General features: G+C 37.2%; 1 protein-coding gene across 15 annotated transcripts in view; it reads right to left on the bottom strand.

Annotated features, from left to right (window-relative positions):
* The window catches only part of PPHLN1 (periphilin 1), a 140,416-nt gene that overhangs the window by 94,699 nt on the left and 25,384 nt on the right, over positions 1-20,333 (bottom strand). For 8 of the 15 annotated variants that reach the window (XM_067696212.1, XM_067696207.1, XM_067696204.1 and 5 more), the window contains one exon: positions 16,916-16,977. In XM_067696212.1, coding sequence (XP_067552313.1) covers positions 16,916-16,977 — 62 coding nt within the window. Of the gene's footprint in view, positions 1-16,915; positions 16,978-19,617; positions 19,783-20,333 lie in introns of all 15 variants that reach the window. The other 7 variants (XM_067696211.1, XM_067696197.1, XM_067696199.1 and 4 more) reach the window with 1 other exon arrangement.

The following is a 20,333-nucleotide window of genomic DNA, read 5'->3' as shown; positions in this document are numbered from 1 at the left end:
GTTAGTCCCAACACTCATTATTAGCTATAAAATTCAATTAATATCAACTAGTATAATTTTCTTTGTGCAAGTATCATCCTGATTTTAAGAAAGAATTTTGTTTAAAGATGCCCCTGAGGCGTGCTAAACACAGCAACATGATACTGGGAACTTGAGCACATTTTAATTGTCATTCCATAATTCACAGGGTATAACTCTGCACTGCAAGTAAGACGAAGTTCCATTTACTGCACAAAGCAAACTTACATCAAAAGCCTTCAAACTCTAAAGTTTCTAGCTATGTTGAAAACGAGGATATCAACATATATAATGAATCCAATCAAAAAAGAGAAGAAATATAAGTACAACTAGAATGCTTACTATGAGGCCTCTCCCAAAAAAACATATATTTAACAGAACTGATCATTTTTATTATCAAAAAAGTATATAACTTGAGAGCTAGGACAGCATCTTTGGCTTTGTCACAAACATTTCAGCCATAATGCTGGACATATATATAGGGGGCAAAGTCACCTAGAGAATGGAAGATGGGAAGAACTAATATGCTATAAGGCACTGTTTCTCAAAATGTGAACCTGGGACAATCGACACTATAATTACCTTGAATGCTGGTTTCAAAAGCAAACTTAAAAAGTTCAGGATTCTCACCTGTTAATATACACCCCCAAACTAATTCCACCCCTCACACCAAGCCAGACAAATTGTGATCAACCTCTCAGTTTCAGCAGATGTATGTTTACTGGTTAAGAGTAAAAATCAGGCAAAGATACAATGGGAGGGAACAAGGGGGAGAAAGCAAGCATTTTACTTCTTATTCAGGACCTCATCTTTCTTTCCTTCCCACATTCAACACTCAGAAATACTTCACACAAAATACTGGCTACTTCATTTCTTGTCAACAAGAACTTCAAAAAGGAATTAAATTTTCAGGAATCATTTAGAGAAAGCAGCTTGGTAACTAGTAGAGCAGGGTTAAGAATAAGTTAAAAGTGCAGACCTCAAATATCTGTTTTTAAATGTGGAACAAGAGAACGAGGGGTACTGTTACTTAAGCTAAGGGATTTCCCGCATTACTTTTTATTCTATACTACCCCAAAATCAAGTAACTGTCTTATACCAGAGTTGAGATGGAAGTTTGGGGACCCAGTGCAGAGTTCTTTCCGCAAAACCACATCTTTACAGTTAAAAGTAATCTGGGAATGAGATATGGGCTGAGATCTCCCAGCTAGAATATAGATCTTTTCTGTGTTATTCACAATTTGATCACTGACACCTAAAACAGTGCCTAATGTTATTAAGGAAAAACGTTCCTAACTTGCTATAACAAAAATACCAAAAAATGTAATGTTGAGTCATTACACAAAAGAAGTCTATCTAACCACCAAGAAACAGTATAGGGCAGGCCTTCCAAGGTGACAGACTCTGCTCCATGCATCATCCAAGAACCCTGGCTGACCACTCTGCTATTTCAACATGTGGCTTCCAAGGTCACATGCCTGCGGCCATTGCATTCCAGGGTCCACCCTGCAACACGGGAAAAGGTAAATGCTTGTGGAAGAATATGTGTAGAAACAGAACTCCTACTCACATTATTCTGGAGATAGTTACATGGCCACACCTAGCTGGAAGGAAGGCTGGGAAAAGTAGTCTACCTACATGCCTAAGATGTGTGAAGAAGAGGTTGAAGTCTTTTCAAGAATGATGAAATAAAAAGTTTTCAATGAAAAGTCTGGGATTCCCAAGTGAAAATGTGTCTAACAGGCAGTTGGATGTGGAAATGTTGAGCTCAGAAAACAAGCCAAGGCCAGAGATACAGATTTGTCTGCCATCAGCAACAGACAGTACAGGTCAGAGATTCTCAAACTTCAGTCCTCAGACCCTCTGCATCACAATCACCCAGGGGGCCTGTGAAAAATACAGATGATTCAGATTCTAAGGCTCCATTTACTGAATCAGAATCTCTTGAGATGAAGACTGGTAATCTTCATTTTTAATGAGCTCCTAAGCAATTCTTACGAACACAAGTTTTAGAAACATAAGCAAAGGGAATAACTGCTGTCAAAAATAAAAGATTCAAGATGAAGTTAGCACAAATGAGAGAAGGTGCCAAGAAGTCACTGTTAACATGATCCCGCAGTTTCTGGACTGTTGTCGAGCCATACTACCTATCAGATCAACGGTTCTCAAGTCTAGCTTCACATTAGAACATCTGATGAGCTTTTAAAAAATACTGATGCACCGGTCCCACCCAAGACCAATTACATCAGATCACCAAGTGCGAGGACCAGGAATTATGGAGTATTTTTTTTTTTAAAAAAAGCTTTACACCTAATTCAGAGTACAGCCAGGATTGAGAAACGCCATGATGAGACAGCTGCTTTTACATGCTCTTCATTTCGGAGTCCCCGATTATTGCCCTACTCCAGAGATCACAAACCCTTGTTTTAATTAGCTGTGAACACTGAAAAATCAAGAGATCTAACATTTTTTAAAAATCTGGATTTTTGACTTCTTTTGAAGCAGGCCACAGTGGCCTTATATTATTAAACAGCAAAGATCAGCTGGTACCAGGTAGCAGCTGCTCCAATCTGACCCTTGGCATTCGTTTACATTCCCTAACTGGCCACCGTAGGCACATGAGTTACTGCCATCGATAGACAGGGGCATTATTACCACAGATAAACAAATATGTTAACTACTCACCTGTAAGTATTACAAGTACTTTATGCTTAATAACTGTATTTGTTTCACTCACGTAACAAAAATATAGTAATCTGAGTCAATCTTGTAATGTTTTCATATCAGCTTCTTCATAAACCAATCCCTCCAACTTCCTTTAACTGAAGCCTGGCAATGGAACACAAATACTATCTCCCCTCAAACTCCTGAGTAATAAGTGCACATTGATGACTTTACCTCAAGCTCCTGAGGTATATGGGGCACAGGATTATGTTCTAAATCCTCCATCCTCTAAAAAAAGGGAGAAAGGGCCCGACAACTCCTTATTTAAAGTAATGGCTTCCCACTGTAACCCCACATTGCCTATATTACCAACCTTCTGGGAATTTTCCCACATTTCCTAAAGCCTTTAACTCAATGACACACTGTAACACTGTAACATATCCTATGCACTGTAACATATCCTATCCACATCATGAGTGACTTTCAGAATTCATGTGGATCATCTGTGCAGCACGGTAGCAATTCCTTGACCACCTCCTACCTCTTCACAATACTTAGGCACTCCCTGAAATCCAAAACCTTGCCACTTATTACCCAGAGGTGCTCTTCATCAGAATCCAATACTGCATTCTTATCACAATGTCTTATCCTTCAGTTTTCTCACTCCTACAATAACTCCACCTACACCTCATGGATACCTTAAGTCTCCTGTATTTCCTAGCAATCCATGAACCCCATTCTTATTGTGCTTCCAGCCTAAATTAGTGTTTGAAATACTTTATGAAAACCACTAACTTTCCCTCCTGGTAATTCTGATACATCGTCTAAGGCAACCCAAAGCCTGAGTTAATTCCAAAATCTGTGATTTTTTTCACTGATACAGTTGGGTTGCCATATCCTAGAGAAATTACACAAGCCTACAGATTGGTCCCCCTTTGGATACATGGTCTCTGACTTCCACTGTGCCTTCAACTCCACTAGTAATATTTTTATTTATCATTAGTGAGCTCCATCTCCCATTCATGCCAGCAAGTATTCTATATGTTGATAATTCTCCCCAAGTCCTTTAACCTAGCACCAAACTTTTCACTCTCAATGAGTTACCTTACATACTGAAAAATACAGCAATCTTTAGGCATGAACTACCTCAACTGCCAGCCCACACCCGTCTCCCCCAATTTGCCTTCATCTGCCCACCCCTAATTTTGTCCTTCCTTTCTTGGTATATAACTCTCTCCTCCCCACCATTAAAAGTTAGACCTTCTTAAATTGGAAGATCGGGATTAACATATACACACTACTATATATAAAACAGATAACTAGTAAGAACCTACTGTATAGCACAGGGAACTCCACTCAAACTCTGTAATGACCTATAATGGAAAAGAGTGGATATATGTATAACTGATTCTCTTTGCTGTACAGCAGAAGCTAACACAACATTGTAAATCAACTATACTCCAATAAAAGTTAGTTAAAATAACAAAACTATCTGTCAGGATGCCACACCACAGCTACCTAAAAAAACAAAAAGTTAGCCCTTCTATCAATGGTGTTCATCCTCATTCTCATCCACCTGCTTCATCAGTTATCCCTTTTCTGTCTTGTATCTTCAACCTCTCTTTCCCTGCAACCTATAAATATGCTCAAATTACTGATCAGCTAAAAAAAGGTTTTAGGTGATCTCCCTTTAGCCAGTGTCCTTCTCCAGCTAACAACACTGCCTACTTTCCATCCCAGTTAAGTATTTTTAAAAAAGTTATCCACCCAGGCTGAATCTAGCCCCTTCACATGTCATTCATCCTGACACTGCCAAACCCAAGAGATATTTTAATCTTTATATCACTGAAATACTCAGTTGCATTAGACATCGGTGACCCATAATATCGTTTTAAAAAGCTTTATTTTCCACCACTTCCGTAAAAGTGTTCCCTAAGGTTCTGACCTTAGTCCACTGCTCTTGTCTAACTATACCTTCTCCTTGGACAACCTCAATTTTGAATGCAGCTCCTCCCTTGAAACCATTCCTCCTATACTGCCAATCTCAGATAATGGTATTATTTACACACACAGTAAACAAACAAAAAATCCAGATATTCCCCCTTTTTTTAAATAAATTTATTTATTTTATTTATTGATTTTTGGCTGCATTGGGTCTTCATTGCTGTGCGTGGGCTTTCTCTAGTTGCAGCGAGCGGCGACTACTCTTTGTTGCGGTGCGCAGGCTTCTCGTTGCGGTGGCTTCTCTTGTTGCGGAGCATGGGCTCTAGGCGCACGGGCTTCAGTAGTTGTGGCATGCGGGCTTCAGTAGTTGTGGCCCTCAGGCTCTAGAGCATAGGCTCAGTAGTTGTGGTGCACGGGCTTAGTTGCTCCACGTCATGTGGGATCTTCCCGGACCAGGGATCGAACCTGTGTCCCCTGATCCAGGTTCTCATCGCTGTTGTTGTCTTCCATGTCTGAGTCGATCACAACGCGGCCTTTCCACTTCTTTACCATCGTGGTCCCCTGGCTCCCATGCCGGACACCGCCCGGACTCCAGATATTCCCCTCTTCTTTATTCCCACATCCAACAACCACATCTTGCTGATTTTTCACTTCTTAAGCATTTATCAAATTTAACCCTTTTCCTCCACCCCTAACTCCCTTTCTCCAATTAAGATATTCATGGTTTCTTATTCTATCTCTAATGCCATCTTTATTTTTTTTTAATTTATTTATTTTTGGCTGCGTTGGGTCTCTGATGCTGTGTGCAGGCTTTCTCTAGTTGCGTTGAGCAGCGGCTGCTCTTCACTACGGTGTGTGGGCTTCTCATTGCGTGGCTTCTCTTGTTGCAGGGCAGGGGCTCTAGGCGCCCGGGCTTCAAGAGTTGTGGCTCGCGGGCTCTGGAGCACAGGCTCAGCAGTTGTGGCGCACGAGCTTAGTTGCTCCGCGGCATGTGAGATCTTCCTGGACCAGGGCTCGAACACGTGTCCCCTGCATTGGCAGGCGGATTCTTAACCACTGCGCCACCAGGGAAGCCCTAGTGCCATCTTTAAAAGTCATCCCCTACAATGAAGACAAGCTACAACCTGACTGCGTTACTGTAGCCCCCCCCTTTCTACCAAGCTAAAATTTTTCAGTAGTTCCCCGCAGTTAACAGAATAAAACTCAGACTTCTTAGTTATAGTTTAATCCACAGTTCCCCAGCTCTTACATAATCACCCATTAATAGCTCTACACATCATGCTTTACACAGCTTTGCTCATGCTCTTCCCTTTGCAGGAATATGGTCCCTGTTACTCTTTTTCTGATTAACTCTTACTTTTCCTTCAGGTTCTGTTCAAATTATCCACCCCTACCAGAAACTTTTAATAAAACCTCAGTACAGGATAAGTGCTTATTTGTCTTCAGCACTTGATGAAACTTCAGCACATATTATATTATGCTATGTACTTGTGCATCTATTTCACTACCTAGACTGTAAGTCAGTGATACAAACACAGTGGCCTACACATAGTAAACACTCAATAAACATTTGTACCCCTGAACTAAATAGAAAAAGATGGGGCTTCCCTGGTGGTGCAGTGTTTGGGAGTCTGGCTGCCAATGTGGGGGACATGGGTTCGAGCCCTGGTCTGGGGGGATCCCACATGCCACAGAGCGGCTAGGCCCGTGAGCCACAACTACTGAGCCTGTGCGTTTGGAGCCTGTGCTCCGCAACGGGAGAGGCCGCGAAAGTGAGAGGCCGGAGCACCGCGATTAAGAGTGGCCCCCGCTTGCCGCAATTGGAGAAAGCCCTCACACAGAAACGAAGACCCAACACAGCCATAAATAAATTAATTAACTAATTTTAGAAAAAAAGAAAAAGAGATATTATACAGTATTTTTCTCCATCAAACAGATTATCACCTAAGAAGATAAAATAGCTATAATAAAATTAAAAATTAAATCTACTCTTTTAAAAAAATCAATATGTATGAAATACTTAACTAAATCAAAATTTTCCATATGTGAATGCAGGAAAAAAATACAGTATTTAAAAATAAAGTATACTGACCACTTGGTGACACTCTTGTTCCATATTTTTAGATATTATTTAGTACTTTAAATAAATTCCATCCTAAGGTTTATTGTAAGACCTCATAAGTACAGGGGGAAAAGTGACTGTTAAAAATAACCTCATTCTATCTAAATCAATAAAGTATGACATGCTCCTTGAATACAAAATGAAAAAAATCCTAACATATTCTGAATTTCATCTACAAGTGTGTTTTGAACAAACAGATAATATAATCACTGAGTAAATACAGAACCAAGATTAGTAGGCAATGATATACTTGAAATGTAGACAAATTACCAAGTATGTGGCTCTATTAAATAAGAAAGTGAGGGAGGGGATATGGGGACATATGTATACATATAGCTGATTCACCTTGTTGTACAGAAGAAACTAACACAACATTGTAAAGCAATTATACGCCAATAAAGATATTAAAAAAAAAGAAGAAAGTGACAAGCCGGGGGTGGGGGTTGTTGCATGAGGATGATAGAAAACTTGATACATTCTCTTTTCCTCTGTTAGCTGTTATTTCATCCAGTTGCTTCCAGTGATTCCACAGTCCCATTAATAAAACATATTTGAATATGAACCACTAATACACACACACACACACACACACACACACACACGCTAGATTTATAAAGTACGTAATGTGCTACAATATGAAACACATAAAACAGAACGTTCCACTGCCAGTAACAGACCTGTGGAAGATGGTGTGAAAGCAAGGCACCCCAGTAGCAGCCAGTGATGGCAATCCGCAAAAGGAAGGTGCTGGGGAGTATGAGAAGAAAGACCGACAGGGTCAGAGGATTAACTATGTACAGGAATGTAAGCAAATATATTGAGGGTGCTGGTTTCAGGTCTGAGATCAGATTTTACTCTATTTACAAGCTAATGAGTTAGACCGTTACTGTTTCATGGATGCCTGCAGAAGACACAAGACTCTTGGGTCAGAGACAAAGTACTTAATACATCAGCATAGCAAACAACATGAGCACTGGCACATTTGTGTCAGTTTCCCCAGGTCCCAAGTCCCACAGGGATGATATGATATGAGCCCAGATGGATGCACATGTCATGGGTTTGGTTCATAACTGAGGAACACTGAACTTGGGGAACCCAAGTAAAAAACCACTATTTTTACCCCAAGCAATAAGCAAGACTGCTCTTTGACACAGAGGGTGATATTACCTTATCCTTCAAGAGTGCTTGCTCACTACACACTCAGCTCTGAGAAATAATATGGATAAAAAGTGATCAGGGCCTTGCACTCCTGGTGTAACTTGGCCAGATGTGTAGGAGTGCAAGAGACCCATGGAGGACTGTCTCTACCAACAAATGGAAGCCAGGTTTCTCACTGATGAAGAAGCAGGGTAAAATATGGAAAAGATACTGCCATGAACTCATATATGTAAATACTGTATAAAAATAAATACAGACGTAAAGGGGTGTGTGTGTGTGTGTGTGTGTGTGTGTGTGTGCACGTGCATACATGCACGCACCTAGTGTCCAGATCTTGGTTATAAAAAACCACTCTCCACTAAAGAGAACCTGTGTTCCTTAGAGAAATTGCTGATTTTAGGGTCAGGGCAGGGAAAGTATAAAAAGGACCATGAACATCTTTCAGCAGAAATAATCAAAAAATGAGGTGGATAAGTCAAAACAACACAGGTGATCTTAATTTGGCAATAAATTCTTACATGACACAAAAACATTAGCAACAAAAGGAAAAATAGATACATTAGATTTTATCAAATTTAAAAATTTTGTACATCAAAAGTGGACTTATCCAGGGCTTCTCTGGTGGCGCAGTGGTTGAGAGTCCGCCTGCCGATGCAGGGGACATGGGTTCGTACCCCAGTCCGGGAAGATCCCACATGCCATGGAGCGGCTAGGCCCGTGAGGCATGGCCGTTGAGCCTGTGCGTCCGCAGCTCCGCAACAGTGAGAGGCCCGCATACCGCAAAAAAAAAAAAAAAAAAAAAAAAAAAGTTTTGGAAATAGTGGAGATGGTTGTACAACACTGTAAATGTAATTAATGCCAGTGAATTGTATAACTGAAAATGGTTACAATGGCATATTTTATGTCATATATATTCTACCACAACAAAATATTTTTTTAAAAAAAACACAGAAGTTACTTTGAAGGGATTCACACTGGCCAAATTTGGGCATCAAAATAATAGTGGCAACAGATTATACCACAAAGAACAAAGTTTTGTTTGTTTTTTAAAGGGGCTGGTGGAGAGAAGAGAAAGCTCTTCTCACAACAGAATGCCTGCATAATAAATATAGAAAGAAGCACCTAATTACAGAATCACCCATTTAAAAGCATCTCATTAATAATTAATTCAGGCAAGAAACATCAATGTATGCTAAAACTAGGGGGTGAAAGTGGGATGAAGAATGGCATAATCACATACTTTCAAAGTATCTCCCCACAAACACTAACTTTAAGGGAGAAGGCTAACTTCACAGTGAAGAAATTTCACAGGCCCCATCTTAATCAAGTGATAAAAGACAACAATACTAATAAGGGGACAAATCAACAGCATGTGCAACCTAACAGGATGCAATACAAAGAAGACAGCATCACTTCAGAAACTGCATCAGAAAAAAATGCATAACCTGGATCTAATCACAAAGAAACAATAGAAAAACCCAAATTGAGAAACAGTCTATAAAATGTCTGTCCTGTATTCATTTTGCCAAAAACAGCCATAAAAATCAAGGAAAGACTGAGAAACTGTTCCAGATTAAGGAAGTCTACAAAAACATGACCCATGAGGTCAGATAGATCTTTTTGCTATAAAGTGCATTACTGGGGCAGTGTTGGAGACATTAATGGGGTCTCTGGTGAAGGATTACAGGAATTCTTTGAATTATTCTTGCAACTTTTTTAAATTTTAAAAACTGTTTCAAATAAAATATTTTAAATATTCTAATATTTCCTTCCCACAATAAGGAATTATTATGTATACCCCACTGACAAAAACAAAAACACTGACTAGCATCGTTCTCCTAATTGCTCAGAGCATTATTCTCTTACAAAAATACACAACTACTCTCTTTGTCTGGTTTACAATGCAGTAATTTTTTCCCCCTAGAACAACAGTTATTTTCCACTCACAAAGTCTTTTAGGTAGAAGCTCCAGAAAGATGCCAGCCAACAAAAGCTATAGTTTTTGTGATAGTGTAAAATGTGAAATGTTACTGAAGACATCCAGACATCAAGTGAAGGTACAGGAAGGTGCTGAAGTAGAAGCACTTTCTACTCCACTACGCTGTTTTATTTTTCTTCATAAAAATTATGTTTTTTTTTTATCTGTTACTATCTATAATCTATAGTAAAATGTAGGCCTCGTGAAAGTAGGAGCTTATTGTCTCCAGAGGCTAGAAGAGTACCTGACATAGTAAACACTATGTAAGTGTTTGGTAAACACTTACCAAATGAATGAATATACCATATAGAATTAACTCTATACCCTGAAAAGTTAACATTTATTAAATGATTACTATGCGACAGGCATGGTAAAATATGCATTGTATGTGTAAAATCACTTAATCCTTTTTTAAAGTTGAAGTATAGTTGATTTACAATATTGTGTTAGTTTCAGCTGTGCAGCATAGTGATACAGTATTTTTGCAGTTTATATTCCATTACAGGTTACTTCAAGATAATGGGTATAATTCCCTATGCTATATAGTATTGGGCTGGCCAAAAAGTGCCTTCTGTTTTTAAGTAAAAATAAAAGACACATTTTTCATTTTCACCAAGAACTTTATTGAACAACGTATTCACCTTTTTGTTTCATTACCTTCCGCCATTTTTCAGGCAACTTCATAATTCCATCTTCCCAACACTTTTTATCTTTTTGAGCAAAGAACTGTTCCAGGTGCCTTTTACAGTCTTCCAGGGAACTGAAATTTTGTCCATTAAGAGAATTTTGTAAAGACCAAAATAAATGGAAATCTGAAGGTGCAACGTCTGGTGAATATGGCAGATGAATCAGAACTTCCCAGCCAAACTGTAAGTTTTTGCTTGGTCATTAAAGAAACATGCGTTCTTGTGTTATCCTGATGGAAGGTTATGCATTTTCTGTTGACTAATTCCAGATGCTTTTTGTCAAGTGCTGCTTTCAGTTGGTCTAACTGGGAGTAGTACTTGTTGGAATTAATCGTTTGGTTTTCCAGAAGGAGCTCATAATCCCACCATATACACAACATCACCTTCTTTGATGAAGACCGGCCTTTGGTGTGGTTGGTGGTGGTTCATTTCACTTGCCCCACGATCTCTTGCTCCACATTGTTGTACAGTATCCACTTTTCATTGCCCGACACAATTTGTTTTAAAAACAGAACGTTTTCATTACGTTTAAGTAGAGAATCGCATGTGGAAATATGGTCAAGGAGGTTTTTTTCGTTTTGCTTATGTGGAACCCAAATATCAAAGTGATTAACATAGCCAAGCTGGTGCAATTGATTTTAAATGCTTGATTTGGATATTTTGAGTATGTCGGCTATCTCCCATGTGGTATAATGTTGATTGTTCTCAATTAATGTCTCAATTTGATCGCTATCAACTTCAAATGGTCTACCCGCGAGTGGAGCATCGTCCAGCGAGAAATCTCAAACACGAAACTTCCCAAACCACTTTTGACATGTTCAATCAGTCACAGCACCTTCTCCATATACTGCATAAATCTTTTTTGCGTTTCAGTTGCGTTTTCACCTTTCTTGAAATAATAAAGTATAATATGCCAAAAATGTTGCTTTTTTTCTTCCATCTTCAGTATTAAAATGGCTACATAAAAATTCACCAATTTTGATGTCTTTTTTTTTTTAATGCACGCTGATATGACAGCGGTCACATACAATCTAACAAAATTGTTTCAAATGAAGTTAAAGACAACTAAGTTCTACTAGAGCCATCTTACGGAAAAAAACCGAACAAACCTTTTGGCCAACCCAGTATATAGTTGTTTTTTATCTGTTTTATACTGATACACAGTAGTTTGTATCTGTTAATCCCATACCTCTAATTTGTCCCTTCCACCTTCCCTCTCCCTTTAGGTAACCAGTTTGTTTTCTATAACAGTGAATCTGTTTCTGTTTTGTATATACATTCCTTTGTATTATTTGTTAGTTACCACATTTAAGTGATACAGCACTTGTCTTTCTCTGACTTATTTCACCTAGCATAATATTCTCTAGGTCCATCCATGTTGCTGCAAATGGCAGTATTTCATTCTTTTTTTTATAGTTCAGTAATATTCTATTGTGTATATATATATATATATATATATATACATATATATATATATATATATATATACACACACACACACACACCATGTCTTCTTAATTCATTCGTCTGTTGATGGGCACTTGGGTTGCTTCCATGTCCCGGCTATTATAAATAGTGCTTCTATGAACACTGAAATGCATGTATATATCCAGAAAAAATTCAAGAAGAAAATATCTTATTTTAATGCTCATGGTACAGATAAGGAAACTGATCAACTAATGATCAATGAATTTCAAACAGTAGAGTAAGAATACAGGCAACATTCTCTGATCACAGAATAACTAGAATATACTATGTCAGAATCAGTATAAAATTGCTACATATCTGAATCAGTGGGATACAGTTACAATGCTTACAGGAAATTTCAAAACTTTACTTATGTTAATAAATAAGAAAAACACTTCACAAGGGTAAGAATGGCCATCAACAAAAACATCTACAAACAATAAATGCGGAGAGGATGTGGAGAAAAGGGAATCTTCCTACACTGCTGGCAGGAATGTAAACTGGTATAGCCACTATGGAGAACAGTATGGAGGTTCCTTAAAAAACTAAAAATAGAACTACCATATGACTCAGCAATCCCACTCCTGGGCATATACACAGAGAAAACCATAACTCGAAAAGATACATGCACTCCAATGTTCACTGCAACGCTATTTACAATAGCCAGGACATGGAAGCAACCTAAATGTCCATCAACAGAGGAATGGGTAAAGAAGATATAGTACATATACATACAATGGAATATTACTCAGCCATAAAAAAGAACAAAATAATGCCATCTGCAGCAACATGGATGAACCTAGAGACTGTCATACTGAGTGAAGTAAGTCAGACACAGAAAGACAAATATCATATTTGTGGAATCTAAATCTTATATGTGGAGTCTATAAAAAGGGTACAAATAAACTTATTTACAAAACAGAAGTAAAGTCACGGATGTAGAAAACAAACTTATGGTTACCAGTGGACGGGGGGTGGGGTTAAACTGGGAGGTTGGGATTGACATTTACAATACTATATATAAAACAGATAAATAATAACCTGCTGTTATAGCACAGGGAACTCTGTTCAATACTCTGTAATGGCCTATATGGGGAAAGAATCTGAAAAAAAAAAAAAAAGAGTGGATATATGTATAATTGATTCACTTTGCTGTACACCTGAAACTAACACAACATTGTAAATCAATTATACTCCAATAAAAATTTTAAAAATATAAAATAAAAACTGCTTCACCAATGAGAAATAAAAAAGAAAAACAGGGCTTCCCTGGTGGCGCAGTGGTTGAGAGTCCGCCTGCCGATGCAGGGGACACGGGTTCATGCCCCAGTCCGGGAAGATCCCACATGCAGCTCAGTGGCTGGGCCCGTGAGCCATGGCCACTGAGCCTGCGCGTCCGGAGCCTGTGCTCTGCAACGGGAGAGGCCACAACAGTGAGAGGCCCGCGTACCGCAAAAAAAAAAGAAAAGAAAAAAAAGAAAAACAAATTAAAGTTGAATTAAAATATTAGATTTTTAAAATGAAATCATAAGTGTTTTAGGCTTTTAGAAAGCAAACTGGAAACATCTATTAAAATTTAAAATATATATGCCCTTTGACCCAGAAACTCCACTTTTGGCAATCTATCCCATAGAAACCAAAGTACTGTTTCTTAAAGATATTATGTACTCAGATTTATTGCAGCACTGTTTTGTATTGGAAACAGCGTGAATATTCATCAATAGGTGAACAACTAAATTATTTGGTATAGCCACAAAATGGAACATTACTTGGTCACTAAAAACATTCAAATTAAAGGTAAACCAAATAACTCGGAGGGATTTTCATAAGCCTCTGAAGGAGAAAAGCAACTTAGAGAAAAGTGTGTGTAACATGATCTCATTAACAAAAATCAAATACCCCAAATGCCTATGAATATGGAGAAAAGTAGAATATACACCAAGCTGTTAATATAGCTGTTAAGACTGAGGAGTCACATATATGATTTTATTTCATTTATGTAAAATTATACACAGGCACAGGGAAAAAATGCTAAAAAAGACAAAAAGAAAAAAGATAAAAACAGAAACTCTTATTTTAAACAATGAAAAACAACAGAATTAAAATAATCCAAGAGCTGTTTCAAAAAACAAAAGAGCTGTTTATTTAGGGAAAAATATAAACCATTAGCTAATCTAACCAAAAGCTGTGTTTTTTTTTTTTTAATTTTGCTTTTCATATTCAGGTCTCTATTGTATCAGATTATTTATGTTGACATGCCAGGCTTCCAATTTCACATTTTTTTCCCCCAAGTGGATAGCAGTTTGTCCCAGTACTATTTATTAAAAAGTTCATTCTTTCCCCATTTGATTTTTAATACTACTAATATCCTAAATTCCTCGACATATCTAGGTTTGCTTCCAGATTCCCTATTCTATTTCACTGTTTACATTACTACAGCTTTAATAAGTTTTGATATATGGCATATTCAGTCTTCACATGTTTTTCAATATCTAGGTTTGCTTCCAGATTCCCTATTCTATTTCACTGTTTACATTACTACAGCTTTAATAAATTCTGATATATGGCATATTCAGTCTTCACATGTTTTTCAATATCTAGGTTTGCTTCCAGATTCCCTATTCTGTTTCACTGTTTACATTACTACAGCTTTAATAAGTTTTGATATATGGCATATTCAGTCTTCACACGTTTTTCAATACTATTTTTTGCTATTTGGCCCCTCACTCTTCATATTAATTTTAGAATCAGTTTGCCAACTTCTATGCAAAAAAAAAAAAAAAATCCTGGAATTTAGACTGGAACCACATTGAATTCACACCTGAATCTGAAGAGAAATGACATATTTGTGATACTGTCTCTTCATAGCCAAGGATGCTGTGCTGCTCCTTTTACTCAGGACTTTAAAATGTTCCTTAGAAATGACTTGTAATTTCATCCAAATAGGTCTCACACACTTCAGTTAAATTTATTCTTATTACTCCTTATAGTTTTCATACTATAGTATTTTTGTAATTAATTAATTAATTTTTATATATACATATATATATATATATAGGCTGCGTTGGGTCTTCGTTGCTGCACATGAGTTTTCTGTAGTTGCAGCGAGCCAGGGCTACTCTTCGTTGAGGTGCGTGGACTTCTCATTGCGGTGGCTTCTCTTGTTGCAGAGCACAGGCTCTAGGCGTGCGGGCTTCAGTAGTTGTGGCATGCAGGCTCAGTAGTTGTGGTTTGCGGGCTCTAGAGCGCAGGCTCAGTAGTTGTGGCGAATGGGCTTAGCTGCTCCGTGGCATGTGGGATCTTCCTGGACCAGGGCTTAAACCTGTATCCCCTGCATTGGCAGGCAGATTCTAAACCACTGCGCCACCAGGGAAGTCCCTGCTATAGTATTTTTAAATTACGTTGTCTAATTTATGCTGCTGATAGTTGATTTTATTATACTGAACTTTGCTAATATCCTAGTAGTTCTATAGTTTATAGACTCCTTTGGATTTTCTGCATAGATAATTATACAATCTGTAAATAGTTTTGTTTCTTTCATTCTAACCCTTAACCTTCATTTTTCTTGTCTTACTGAAGGTGTTGAGACCACCATTACCATAATGAATAGAAGCAGTGAAAACAGGCATTATTGCTTTGTTCTGGTTTTAAGGAGAATGCTTCTAACTTTACCATTCAGTATAGCAAATGCCTATCAAATAAAGGAAATTCTCTTCTATTCCTAGCTGGCTGACAGTTTTTATAATTACTGAGTGTTACATTTTATCAAAGTATTTTTCAGCATCTATTATCTCTGTTGCTTCTTTTGAGAGAGGCAGTCTGCCATGAGTTCTGAACGTCCTTGTACATGCCTGCCATACATACCAAACTGAAAGACCTAACCATCCAGTGATACTGAAGAGTTTCTGTAACTGGTCAAGAGACAGTTCAACAGGTCAGGGTGACCACAGCATAATTACCATGTGACTGCTTACTCCCTGGGAAAGGACTGGCTTGCTTCCTGATTGCAACAAAAGGTACCTATCACTTAACTCTGGGTTCCTTAGCTGCAATGCATAGCCACCATCTCTGCCAATCACATCACCCTGTGGGACCTGGGGGCAGGAAACCAATACTGCCATGCTGATGCCCCTTCTGTCTGCTGTGCTATGAGTAATTAACTGCCCTTATCCACTGAATCCAGCTGTCTACTTCTGGCACCTATGGAGCTGTGGCAGTTACTCCTTGCCATTCTCCATGAGTTTGGGGTTCTTGTCTGACAGTCTATAAGAGATCTTTAAAAGGCTGCTTTTACAACTCCCAACACTACCAAAGTGAAATCATTTAAAAAAACAACTATCAACCTGGTTAAAAATGTCCATCTTTTTTTTAACTATTCTATCAAATGCCTCTATTAAGTAACCAAAGCTAACAATGATCGAGGTCCTTCAAAAATGCATTTTCCCAACAGAACTTAATTGATCAAGATAAAGCAACTGAGAGATGCTTTTTAATAGGAGACAATTTGTAATGACTCAAATGTTTTCAAGAAGGATACTCCTGGAAAAAATGCCTTATTTTCTAATTAAGCAAATACATACCTTATAATCCACATGACTCATTAAGAATAATTAAATAATTAGAGAAGAATATAACAAGAGTTTAAATATTTTTAAATATATATTTTTACTGTCAATTACAAAATACCAAGAGATACAGAACGCTAGCTATTAGTGCCATTAATATATTACACAGTCACAAAAAGAATATAATGCTAGTTGCTTTCAAATTTTTAAATCCTATTAAATATTTCATTGATGTGCCTTGAGGTTAGATTTCAATAGCAGACATCTCAGTGAGGCAAATATCAAAGTAATTATGTTATTTTTATCTTTTTACCTGTATTCAGGCTGTCGGCTTGCAGAATGATCATCTCTTGTCCACCGATAGCCAGAGTCATCCTATAACAGAAAAACGTTACTTAGATATTCATTTACATTATTTTGGTCAGGGAGGGTATATATGTATCTAACAGAATTACTGGAAACTAGTCTCTAAGACCAAAATAATATGAGGGCAAAGACACCTTTCTAAATTTCTCTGAGCTTCAAAGGCATAAAAAAGTAAAAAGGATACCGCAAGCCATCCATTTCAACAACTAATTTGGTAGACTGAGAACCTGTGGTACCATTTATCTCTATTAAAATACGTAAAGTATTTCTTTGGTAGGCCCAAACAGCCTTATTACCAAAAGCACATGCCAATATTCACAACATAGAAAGTCTGTTCGAGAACAAAGGTTCAATTTAAATTTAGCCAAGCACACATTTCTCAACCTTTCATTTTATTCTTCCTCTGTCAAGTTTGCTCAGCAATTTTCATATTCAAGCCCAATGAAGAACTTGTCACTTTTCCACTCTTCTTGTTCAAGTTTCCTTTTCTCAACCTACCTCCCATTAAAAACCACAACTGGAAACAATATAATAAGAAATCAACACTTACTGATAAGCTATATTAGAACAAGATGTGGCACTAAGTTTAAAATTAATCAAAGAAAGCACACTTTGTCCTCTAAAACAAATTTGGAAAAGATACATATAAAAGAACCACATGGTAATCCATACTCAATTACTTTAAAATTATACAAAGAACAATGTACAATCAGCCATCCATACCCACTGGTTCTGCATCGGCTCAAAAATACTGAGGAAGAGGGAATTCTAGAAAGTTCCAAAAAGCAAAACTTAAATTTGCTGCATGCCAGCCACTATTTACATAGCACTATGTTGTATTAGGTATTATAAATAATCTAGAGACGATTTAAAGTATATGGAAGATATGCATAGGTTATATGCAAATACTATGCCATTTTATATAAGGGACTTGAGCAACCTCAGGTTTTGGTATCCTGGTGGGTCCTGGAACCAATCCCCTGATATCGAGGGACAACTGTAACATGTGCATTACCTACAATCAGAAACACTGATTCACCTAAAATAAATACTATCTTCATCCTCCTCTTCAGCATCATGTACTCTATTCTTACAGAAGTAAAATGTATTTATCATTTTCCTTCCCGACATTAAACTATTAACAAACAAAAGAAAAAACTCAATAGCTATAATAGAATATTGGATCAAGTAAGCAGTTTGTTTTATACTAACTGAACCCTAGGTAAGAATTAGCATCATGAGAATCCTAAGGATCTCAAGTGGGCCTGTTTGTTTGTTTGAAGAAAATTTAAAGAGAAAATGTGTCAAGTATGAATAAACACAATTTGTAACAACAATAGTAAAAAATATTATCGAGGCACTATTATGCTGCAAGGTTTTAGAAAAAAATCTTGTCCATACGGCTTCAAATGCAAATTGGTCCAATGAATCCAAAATTCCCTGTCTATACTAAATGGCCACAGGGTTTTCCTAAGAGGGATAACAACTGTTTATGCAAAGGCCAAACTGTTTCTCCTTGAGACTACCTGGAAGAATGGTTCTGATGGCAAAATCCAGTATTTCTAAAACAGAGATAACACATAGTATTTACTTTTCAATACCAAACCCTTCTTCCTAAAGGAACAGCATGACATTTAAAATTGAACAAAATAAAAATCAATTCTATTGAGAAGTAAGGAAGCTGTAACACCCCAAACTTAAAAACAAACACAAGAAAATATTGAATAGTCTCACTGCCACTTTAGAATTGTCAAGGGTCACGATGATGTGGTAGTAAAAGAACTAAACTCCCATACATACTTATCTTGGGTAAATCACCTTAGTTCCATTTCCTCAGGTGTAAAGTAAGGAAACTAATTCCAATGGCTACTGTGAGGTCAAATTTATCATAAGCAATGTCTGAATATGTACTGTTAATTACAACATTATATAGAAGGGAAGGAGAAAATGTAGGAAAATGGTTTAGCAAAGGAATGTTATAAACATGCAAGCTAGGTCAAAGGAAGTGCATCAAGGAATAGTTTAATCAAGTTCAATAACAGGTTATTGCAACATTAAATATATACTTCTAGATTACTAAAGATGATCACGAGAAAAAACATAATAATAATAGCAATAATGGCTAACACTTTAAAAGTGCTTATTATAGGAAAGGCAATGTTTTGAGGGCTTTCTAATCTGAGTTAGGAAGTAGACTTTAATAATAACAAAAATGAGACTGAGTCTCAACAACCTTAACCCAACCTTACCCACAGCATTTCATCATGATAAAAATAAAGTAACTGTAAGTGGGCACATCTAGTAAAAGATAACTACCTGGTTATCACTTATTGAATACAAAAGCAATAGATAAGATTACCTTTATCTGGTTCTGCAAATCCTTGCCAATTTAGGGGATAAAAAAGCAGGCTAGTTGGAATTAATGTAATTTAGATAGAGCTATCCAGAGGGCTTACCCACTTTGTCCAGCACCCCAAGATTCTTGACTACCAGTTCCCATTTGACAGCTCCAGCAGGCAAGTCAACAGAGCATCAAGCAGGAAGTGTTTATTCAACTGCCTTCATGGCCAGTCCCATAAATTCCAAAAATTACATGATTTTTTAAACTTATAAAAAATAACAATTAGTACATGGGGGAAATTTACATACTCCTCTGTGAGGTGGACCACTTCTTCGATCATGAGAAAAACTGCGGCCCTCGTCATATTCTCGGTAACCAACATGACTGTAATATCTACTGTAGCTTCCTTCACCAGGTCTGTCTAGCAGTGGTGGTTTCTTTGGCACAATATTAACTACTCTACGGTAGCCATCCTAAAACAGACAAAAAGAAATATATAAAAATCACTAACTTCTCTATTTGGTTTTGGAAAGGTTTTTAAAAAAGCACAGGAGTTCTTATCCTTAATCAAATAGAGTAAATGTATAAACAAACAAAAATGCATTAATGAAATAACATGAATATAACTAATAGTAAGGTCTTCACATGAATTAAAGGAAATAAAACTGTTCAATGAAGAAAGCCAGGTGTTTAAAGTAACATGCAGCAATGCAAAAAACCAATCATAAGTAAAAGAAAAAGTACAATATTATTGTTTTAATAAAAAATAAACTACAAAAGTGAGAATGTTACAGTAGCTCTAATCCCTAACTGTCTAGGAATTTTATAAGTAAAACCATTTAAGATAGCACACATCTTTGGTCTACTGTGTTTGAAGTACTGTTCAGAAGAAATATAAGATTTTTACACATAACCAACAGCAAACAGGGAGGTAATACTGAGCTAGAAAGATCTAGAGAAAACATTTTGCCATTTCTCCAGCAGCACTAGAGAGAGGAGAGACTTTGACATCACGAGTTTTGAA

Source organism: Pseudorca crassidens, chromosome 11 (assembly GCF_039906515.1).
Source record: "Pseudorca crassidens isolate mPseCra1 chromosome 11, mPseCra1.hap1, whole genome shotgun sequence".
NCBI lineage: Eukaryota > Metazoa > Chordata > Mammalia > Artiodactyla > Delphinidae > Pseudorca > Pseudorca crassidens.
This window is presented reverse-complemented; position numbering and strand designations above follow the sequence as displayed.